An 8,962-nucleotide genomic window follows, 5' to 3' on the forward strand; every position below is an offset into this window, starting at 1 on the left:
AATTTATTTGTAAAATATAATAACTTTAATAAATTGTTTAATTATACTTTGTTATTAAAATCTGTAATTGTAAAAATTATGATTTGCGTGGTTCAAAGGTAGAAAATAATATAAAGTATCAATATTTATTACAATAATAAGCAAATACATACAGAATAAAATTAATAGTAAAACTGTACTACTAATGCACACAAACAAATTGAAAGTATACAAAGAAAATGTGTAAGCAAAATGTCCAACTCAGCAAAAAATATATACATTTAATGGTTAAGTCATAGACGAAGGTATATCAAAAATATCATCTGGTAAACAAATTAATAATTTTAAATAATGTTTTCTTTTAGTAAAATAGTTTTTTTTTATTATATATTTACGGAAATATTGGTGCGGTAATCAAACGTTTCGCTGTTGAAGCGAGGAAACGTCCTTGACCCATTTCGCATCATCCTGTAAGAAAAAAAATATACAGCTAAGACTTTTCCTGCGAAATGTAATTCGGTATTATCATTTATTTAAAAGAACATAAACAATTATCTCTTAGTAGATAGAATACATAGATGGATAAGAAAAATAAGTACTAAATAAACAAAAACAAAAATTAATATGTAAGTTATAATATTAAATGTGAAATGGATATTGTAACTATTTGTACATAACACAAACAGATTTATTAATTTCCTCGAATTTATAATCGAACGGCATAACGAGCTGTTGAATAAAGTCGGAGGACTGACGCAGTAGTGTTTGGCTGTCGTAAGGCAACTGTTTTAGGATGGAGTAATTAAATGTTGAACAAAACTTGGAGATTTCAGAGATGATCATCACTTCAAAAGGCTTTGACGAAGGAAAACTTTTCAGGCGTGTGACTATGTACATCACTTGGTTCTGCAGTTTCTTCAGATCGACGACCCGCATATCCTTTTTCTTTTGTTGCAAAAATGTCCAGACGTTGATGAATTCTATGAGAAGGCCTCCCCGGTTCTTCCAGCGATAAATTTGGCCGCTGCCAGCGGAGATCTCGTGCAGGATATCGCGGAGTAGTTCAAAATCATGATTACAGATCAAGTTTGGAAGTATATGCTTAAAGATGAAGTCGTGCGCTTCTCGCCACATTTGTGAGTGGGCCAAATGTTTGTATGAAAGCCAGTATCTACCCAGTTGCTCGCATTTAACCGCCTTGACCTGGTGCAGCCACTTGATGGGGATTTTTAACTTCAAGACTATATCCCGTTCTGTATCTTCAGATTCTTCGCTCAGGTTTCTATCGAGCACTCCCATCACCAAGTTCTTCCTTACAGTAACGTCGGGTATGAACATCAATACGAATATAGCCCATTTATACATGCCCAATTGCTCTAATTGAGTAGAAAATATGGTGGTTATATGAAGTTTAGCTTGTTCGCTAATCAAACCCACACCTAGCGATTCAAATGTTTGTAAAAGTAACCAGCTGAAAAAGAAAGAAAGCTATTAGATTTGCAACTTACTTGTCAAGACAAAAATTACCTCATTCTATAATCTGTGGAGTCTCCAGAATGAGTCGAAGGTTTCAACAACTGGCTTAAATCGCTGAGAGGGTTACAGTATAATTTCATAATGAAAAACATAATATCCCAAGTGAGTTCGTCGCCTAACGCTGTTATAGGTTTCTCTGCATATGTGGTAGTGTTAAAGGCTTCTTCGTACATCTGAATAGCATGAGTAACAGGTTTCGAGCTTGGCGTTATATACCAAAAGTAAACACCTAGTGTTCTTAACCAATCCATATTCTCACAAACATTAACATCATTATACATGGGAGCACCACACGCCAGGAGATACAATTTCAACACGTCTTCTTCAATGTGTTCAATCGAAGTATTATCGTTCCACAACTGTATTTGATATCTTGTACAATACTTTGTTGTATTTCCAGCGGCCAACTGTGAAATCAACATACCTAGTTGAGGATAGTTTCTCTGAAATGCCATTTCTGCAGCTCTCTTTATTTGATGACCAGAAAGCAAAGATAGAATCTTCTTTAATGCCGTCTCTGCATCATTGAATATTCCATACTTCGCCATGTCGTGCCTAACCAATTCAGACGTGACAGCTTCCAACCACGATTGGAACATTATTCTTCTGGTCGTATAGGATTCCTTTGGATCACATTTGCCCCAAAACGCCATACACAAACCCCAAATATGTTTATAATATTCCATATATTTGTTATCCCTATTCGATTTCGAGTGTTTCTTAGCAAATAACTCCATGTTGAACAATACGTTTCCGCTAATGTTTATTTTTACAAGGGGAATACTGGAATCGGAGAAAGATACGTCGCTAAGGATCAGGTTCATATAATCATCGAGGGTATCCAAGAATGGATCAAAGTTACCACGTTTGTTTAGTTCTTTGCACGTATCAGAAACAGTCAGCAAAGTCACGGTATTGGGCATAAATAACTCTTCGAAGTCACCAACTCTGGTAATGTTCGAGTTACCTAATGCAGCAATCGTAAATCCTCTTGACCATCCTACCTTAAAACTGCGTCCTTTAAAAATTGCTGCATCCATTATCCCCTTAGATGGTATCATGGACCTGTTGATTGGGACACGAACTACCAAACAAAAAAAAAAGTATAATATAAACTATAATAGTAAAAAAAAAAATTTACCTGTAGTGTTGGTTAATTTATAAAGATTCGGTCTTGGAACCTTAACTCGTGGTTTCTCGATTTTTTCTAAAATGATTTTCTGTGGAACATCGTCGAAGTACACATCCATTTGTTTCACTTTATCGCCGCTTGCAAAATTGTCATCAACAAAGGTGTTCATCATCATACTCATTCCAGGATCATGTCTGCTTGTTTCATAATCCATAAGAGTAGATGTAAGATCAATGTGCTGTCTTGTTGTACTTGTTGCAGGTGCTAATTCATAGGGAGATGTATATGTTGGTTTACTTTCTTCTAAAGGCATGCCACCAAGACCTCTATGTTTGGCCACTTGTACATTTTCTTTATTTTCATTTTCCTTGCGCTTCTCAGCTTCTTTATCATCCTTTTCCTTCTGAGACTGCTTCTTTTTTAATTCATCTCTATATTGCTGCTCTTCCAAGTCTGATAAACCGTACTTAGAGAAGTGCTCGACGTTGAATACCCAAGAGCCAGTTTCCGGACGGTAATCCACAAAAGACGAACTCAATCTGCTAGATGCCATCCTCAGTACTTCACCGAAGTTGTCAGCAATAAGCGTATCTGGATCAGTTTCAAATTCGTCTTTGTTCGTTTCTCTCTTTGGATATACCCTATCTAAAGTAACCTGTGCCCTTCTGTTCAGTCCTTCGCCGATCGGTGGTTTATCGTCGTTCTCTCCGTAAATAGAAACCTCCTTGTAACGGAAATGCACTAGCTTATCTATATTCAAATTAGAAACATCCATGATATCCGGAAAGAATACATTTCCATATCCAATTCTTCCAATGGTGAAGCCTTTGATCATACATGATCCATCTGAATTCTTATATTGAGCGATTTTGTCCAGTGGCGGAATAGTATAATATTCCGGACGAGTGCAAGTAATTCCACATGTATCAATTGATGGCTTTTTAGAAGAACTAGTATCAGCAGTGCTGGTGGAACTGATACTTAAGTTATTAGTTCCAGTATATGGTGTAGGTTCTGGGCTCTTAGATTTAGATCGTCTGGGCTCCGTTTGAACGTCTTTCACTGAAACTACAATAGTCATGTTAGATATGTTTTGGAAAGTTTACGTCAATCTTACCAGAGACATCCTTCTCTGTCATTGATGACTTATCGGCTGCAGGAATTTCTGTTGAACATTCTGGACTGGGAGTTTTGAACGCAGATGGTAGAGAGGCATATGCATTCGATGTACTAGTATCACCACCAGAAATTTGCCCTTCATTGAACACGACTAACGGTTCAGGTTTCTTTAATGGTCCACCCTTTAGGTGAAGCTTCTTGGTACTATTATTAATTTTAAAGTTGATGCTATTATAATCTGGTTCTTCTTCATATGCAGTTTCAAATTCAGACCACTGCAAAGAGAAAAAAAAACAATAGTTATAGGTAAACACATTTAAAAAAGTTTAATGACTCACTTTATTTTGTGGCGGTGGAGACGTAACTTTAACTTTCTTAATAACGGGAGATGAAGTCGGATTTTTGTCTTGTGCTTTTAAAACATTATCAATATCTTTAGGATTTGTAGTGTAATGTGTATCAGAAGGGCTCATACACTTTAAACCATCTAAATGAGGAGCAAATCCATATGGTTCAATCATATTGAACATATTTCGAACATCATCTGCTTGTGATTGAGTACCAAGCCCACTAAAAAAGCAAAGATTTAATATTTTTTTTTAAATGTTTTCATTGTGTTCATATTACATTTGTTGTTGCGCTTGTTGAGGTTGAAGAGAAAAGTTGTTTGTTGGTTGCATATTATTAAAAAGATTTAGCGATTGATTACCAAACGTAGGTTTTGCTGCGTTATTTCCAAATAAAGTACCTCCTTGCATATCTGTAAATAAGTAAAAATATAAATTAAGATTTGTATTTCAATTACCAACTATGAATAAACTGACTTGAGAATCCCGTTTGCGCTGGCTGACCAAAAGTCTGAGCAGGTTTAGAGAAGCTACTAAATCCTGTAAATCCAGAAGTTGGTTGTTGGCCAAACCCTGCAGTTGTTGTAGTATTTTGATTAAACAAGCTAAAACCAGTACTAGGTTTTGATGGTTGAAATAATGAATTGGTGGTTGAGGCAGGTGTCTGTCCAAAAGAGAAAGCCGCTGGCTGAGAAGTTTGAAATCCAGGCTGAGAAGTTTTGTTAAACATACTCTACAATTAATGAAAATCAAAATAAAATGTCAATTAAATCATACTCGTACCTGTTGCGTTGAAGCTTGCCCGAAAAACGGTGTGCTACCAAAACCACTAGTTGACTGCTGGCCAAAAAGAGATGGTGTGCTCTGTACTCCAAATGATTTAGATGCTGCTGGCGCTCCAAAGACGTTTGCAGATGCTGTGCTAGTAAATGCTCCAAATGAACTGGCAGTTGTAGTAGGGCCAAAACCTGTTGCTGGTTTACCAAACACTCCAGCACTAGTGCTGGGCTGGTTAGTTCCAAAAGCAGTGGTTTGTCCAAATGTATTAGATTGTCCAAAGGCTGGTTTGTTTTCAGGTTGTCCAAAGAGTGAAGGTGCAGATGATACCACAGTTCCAAAAGCAGGAGCACTTGTGAAACCTGATGCTGGCTGTGGACCCTTTCTGTTTACTGAATAATCTTCACATCTCAACTCTTCAAATGATTTCCCTTCATATTCCTTCATACAGGTAATACTATGGTGTTTGGTTTGGATCATGGTGGAACTACCTCCTTTTTGCATGGAATCAGTGCTGGTAACTGGTGTGAACTTTATGGGTGTACCAGTTTGCTGAGTCTGTCCTCCAAAGCTAGATGCACCAAACATGTTTGTTGACGTAGATGGTTGAAACATGTTGGTCTGCTGGGCTGGCTGTTGGGCTTGCCCAAACATTCCACTAGGCTGAGGAGCATTAAAACTAAATCCACTGGATTTACTTTGCTGTCCAAATGCATTGTTAGTAGTGCCAAACAAATTTGCTGCAGGTGGGTTTTGATTTTGTCCAAATAGGGTAGTGTTTTGACCTAAAATATATCCGATTGCACAACATTTCATAATCATATATATGCCTATTTACCAAAGGTGTTTTGAATGTTTGATCCAAAGGCTGGTGCTGTTGTGTTTCCAAACAATGGCTGCTGTTGTTGTTGCTGCTGTGTGGCACCAAACATTGGAGCTGCAGTCTGACCAAAGGCTGGTGTTGCAGCTCCAAATGTTGCATTTGCTGTACCAAACATTTGTGTTTGTTGACCAAATGGATTTGGGTTGGTCGGTGCGTTGAAGCCTGAATAAACAACAATTATATACAATTAGTTTCTTACCGCTAATAACATACCAAAAGTAGTAGGGCTCGCCCCAAATGGAGCTCTATTTGCAGGGGCAAACATTTTCGATATTAAAATATTAAATTGATACGTCCACTAAACTTTGTAAAAACTACTTTGTAAAATGAATAACAATTGTTACACTGTAAAAATATAACCGATATTTTTTGTAAAAACTGATACGATAAAAACGAACTGATAATTCATGTGAGATATGCCATTATAGGTTATGGCATTTGTTTAACGCATATGGCGTATACTGGTACTAAAAAAGCATACCTCAAGCGTAAATAGCACGAACCAAACTCACAGGAATAAACCCAGGTTCAAACTAATCCCATGATAATCTAAGCAAAGTTGTTCAGCAATAATTACTTTTACAATTTTACTGTTAACTAACTAAAGCTACAAAATAAATATATAAAAATAACATGATAAACTATTTTAATTTTTTTTTAATTCTGATTTAATTTATATTGATTTCTAAGTGATATGTGTATTGCATAGAAAAACAGAGCCTTCTATTTTTCATTTAATAAATTGATTTATTTCAAATTAGTATTATTATGGTGCTTTTTTTTGTGTTAAAATGTTTTTTTGTGATACATGGATATATTTCCCATAAATGCTGATTAAAAACTTGCCCAGCTGGCGACTTAGGTGGACAAAGATGTCTGTAGGTGTCTGGTAATCAATAGCACTTACACTTAAGTTTAGTAATTGTTTTTGTTAATGTATTCTATATATTATACTATCTAAAGATTGTTTGATATTCAGCCCAGAATATTATTCGTATGCGCAATCTCACGGAAACAGAACGTCCAAGAGGAGAGAATTTGACAACCTATCAAATCCAATTTGACGTGCAATATCCATACGTCCTATCTTGTAAGTGATTGATTTATTTACCTGTTTGTGAGACGCTACAAAGATCTAATATTACATCAGAGTCCATAAGGCTTTCCTGCGAACTCGATGAAAGAGTTTGCATGCTGGTACTACTCTTTGCATCAAGATTATGACTACTAGGCTTTGGTGTCGGTGGGTTGATTGGGGTGCGAACAGGAGCATGGTCCCTAGCTCTTCTTATAGGACTATTCACATGACTTGTCTTCCGAGGTCCTCCAATTCGACTTTGTCTTGAAACACTTCCTCCACCAATAGTAAAGTTGAAATGTGTTTTCTTTGGTGTTTCACTGTTGCCCAATCTTGTTGTGTCAGATCTTGGAAAGAATGGTGGTGGTGGGAACGGTGCTGAAACAAAAGGGGCAGGGGCAAAGGAAATAGGAGTTGCTGTTGTTGTTGGTTGTACAGGGAATAGGGGTGAATTGCTGAATATCGGTATTGCCGGGAATATCATATGGGAGTGAGTTGTCATTTGTCGTTTTGGAGGCTGTCCAGGGGCAATGCCAAAAGTAAAAGGTGGGTTTCCTGGGACCACTGCAGACGAGCTAAATGGATCTAAAAAAAAATCAGTTGTGATCTATTTATTATAGTTTTTTAATTACTTTGAGTTGGAAAAATGTCACCTTCATCTTCTTCACCAGGATTTTGTGGAGGACCTCCCCCGAACACTGAAAAAAGAAATAAATAATTATGTCTTCTGAGGACTATTGGAATGCTTCAGCTGGAACAAGCTTTCAATTTGACGATGACCCAGTATATAATGATTTAAATATTACATAAAGATCATTTTATTAAATTTTTTGTTTCAGATTTTAAGTGAAGATAAATTACACAATGATGTTATCTTCCAACCGAAACTCCATAGAGCTGTGTTGCCGATAGAAGAGTTGTTAAGCACTGACAATTTGGATATTGGTATATTAAAAGATGCAACTAAATTTATGTATTTCATGGCTAAATTTTAGTGCTAGATGATTTACAGTTTGCTAAAGAAACTCCCAAAATAAATGAATCTGCATTAAATAAAATGCTACACAAGTGGGTAGTGGTTCTTGCAGACCACAGAAGTAGTACGCAGAAGCTTAAACTGCTTGATGAAGCAATTGCTTCAAATGACGGGGATACCATTTTAAACGTAAATATTATGCGTATTCATTAACTGTTTAACCAATTTCAAATTGAATTAAAGGTTGTTTTATTTCTCAGTGCCTCGTTAGATGATCAACTCTTTTTGAGATTAATCACTACACGAGAAGTGGCACTCCAGCTTTACACTGGATATCTGTTTGCACAAAGGAACACAAGCAAATTGGAATCATTATACATGTAGGTAATAATGATATATTTGTTATAACAGCAACTATATTATATATATTTTTTTTAAGGTTAGGATATATAAACTTCAGCCCGGTAAATATATGGACTTCTGTTCAATGTTTTAATATTATACAGTTATATTTTAGTTAAGATTAATGAGTTTATACATGGATGAAATATTTCCGGTGGATATTAAACTGAAACGGGCCATAAAATTTCAAAAACTGTTTAAACTTTTTATGACAAGGGACTTTGAAAAACTTTTGTTGGACAATTATATTTTAAATCTTAGTAAGTTTTAATTAGGTTTATCATATAAATAACCATAAAAGTAGGAATAACGAGGAATTTACAGTCGGATAAATACATTTTCAAAGCAACCAAACAACTTATAATGTTTTCAGTTTAGACATTTCTGAAGTTTAGAGTTTACAATTTTCAAAGTTAATAGCTTGATAATCCAATAAATTTCTAATTAGAAGTACTTACTTTTGACGAAAATTCACAAAAGACGATGAGGCACGCTCGGCGACACTATAAACAATAATGCAGTGTAATAAACAATCATAACGCGAACGTTGATACCGATTCGATTTTGTTTCAGGTACCACAGCACACTAGTGATATAACGAAATAAGTTTTGCCAGTCGCGCTATAACGAAACTTATATTCAAAAAATACTACCCTAGTCAAATTATATAATTCAAATTTTTTTTTAAGAAAAATAAAAATATATTGATTGAAATAGCAGTATTTCTGAAATA

General features: G+C 35.6%; 2 protein-coding genes across 12 annotated transcripts; one reads left to right on the forward strand and one right to left on the reverse strand.

Annotated features, from left to right (window-relative positions):
* Positions 1 to 598: 598 nt before the first annotated feature.
* LOC108564873 (nuclear pore complex protein Nup98-Nup96) lies at positions 599 to 6,763 on the reverse strand. Of its 4 annotated transcripts, none has more exons than XM_017924057.1 (10): positions 6,681 to 6,763; positions 5,729 to 5,935; positions 4,897 to 5,675; positions 4,591 to 4,846; positions 4,394 to 4,526; positions 4,105 to 4,336; positions 3,765 to 4,041; positions 2,657 to 3,715; positions 1,507 to 2,599; positions 599 to 1,450 (listed from the first exon to the last, which is right to left on the reverse strand). In XM_017924057.1, exons 2-10 carry the CDS (start codon positions 5,886 to 5,888, stop codon positions 643 to 645), a joined length of 4,797 nt encoding a protein of 1,598 aa, XP_017779546.1. In that variant the 5' UTR covers positions 5,889 to 5,935; positions 6,681 to 6,763; the 3' UTR covers positions 599 to 642. The 4 variants fall into 4 exon arrangements, with proteins under 4 accessions (XP_017779546.1, XP_017779545.1, XP_017779543.1 ...); XM_017924056.1 differs by having other exon boundaries at positions 6,620 to 6,687; XM_017924054.1 differs by lacking the exon at positions 6,681 to 6,763 and adding an exon at positions 5,987 to 6,306 and having other exon boundaries at positions 4,591 to 4,822.
* On the forward strand, positions 6,565 to 8,900 carry LOC108564874. 8 transcript variants are annotated; one of them, XM_017924059.1, is made up of 9 exons: positions 6,783 to 6,863; positions 6,924 to 7,397; positions 7,523 to 7,634; positions 7,691 to 7,796; positions 7,847 to 8,016; positions 8,071 to 8,207; positions 8,267 to 8,291; positions 8,345 to 8,489; positions 8,803 to 8,897. In XM_017924059.1, exons 3-9 carry the CDS (start codon positions 7,572 to 7,574, stop codon positions 8,817 to 8,819), a joined length of 663 nt encoding a protein of 220 aa, XP_017779548.1. In that variant the 5' UTR covers positions 6,783 to 6,863; positions 6,924 to 7,397; positions 7,523 to 7,571; the 3' UTR covers positions 8,820 to 8,897. The 8 variants fall into 8 exon arrangements, with proteins under 8 accessions (XP_017779550.1, XP_017779547.1, XP_017779551.1 ...); XM_017924061.1 differs by lacking the exons at positions 6,783 to 6,863; positions 6,924 to 7,397 and adding an exon at positions 6,565 to 6,651; XM_017924058.1 differs by lacking the exon at positions 6,924 to 7,397 and having other exon boundaries at positions 6,776 to 6,863.
* Positions 8,901 to 8,962: the final 62 nt, after the last annotated feature.

The sequence above is a fragment of the Nicrophorus vespilloides genome, unplaced genomic scaffold (genome assembly GCF_001412225.1).
Source record: "Nicrophorus vespilloides isolate i.1.1-1 unplaced genomic scaffold, Nicve_v1.0, whole genome shotgun sequence".
Classification (NCBI taxonomy): domain Eukaryota; kingdom Metazoa; phylum Arthropoda; class Insecta; order Coleoptera; family Silphidae; genus Nicrophorus; species Nicrophorus vespilloides.

What these genes read in the sequence shown, in the direction of transcription:
- LOC108564873 (XM_017924053.1), bottom strand. Translation starts at nt 6,038, where the DNA reads ATGTTTGCCCCTGCAAATAGAGCTCCATTTGGGGCGAGCCCTACTACT. An exon ending in GACAGAGAAGGATGTCTCTG is followed by an intron (nt 3,716 to 3,764) that starts GTAAGATTGACG and finishes TGACTATTGTAG; the next exon opens with TTTCAGTGAAAGACGTTCAA. An exon ending in TCCACAGATTATAGAATGAG is followed by an intron (nt 1,451 to 1,506) that starts GTAATTTTTGTC and finishes TTTCTTTTTCAG; the next exon opens with CTGGTTACTTTTACAAACAT.
- LOC108564874 (XM_017924061.1), top strand. Translation starts at nt 7,572, where the DNA reads ATGTCTTCTGAGGACTATTGGAATGCTTCAGCTGGAACAAGCTTTCAA. An exon ending in TTCAATTTGACGATGACCCA is followed by an intron (nt 7,635 to 7,690) that starts GTATATAATGAT and finishes TTTTTGTTTCAG; the next exon opens with ATTTTAAGTGAAGATAAATT. An exon ending in AAATTGGAATCATTATACAT is followed by an intron (nt 8,208 to 8,266) that starts GTAGGTAATAAT and finishes ATTTTTTTTAAG; the next exon opens with GTTAGGATATATAAACTTCA.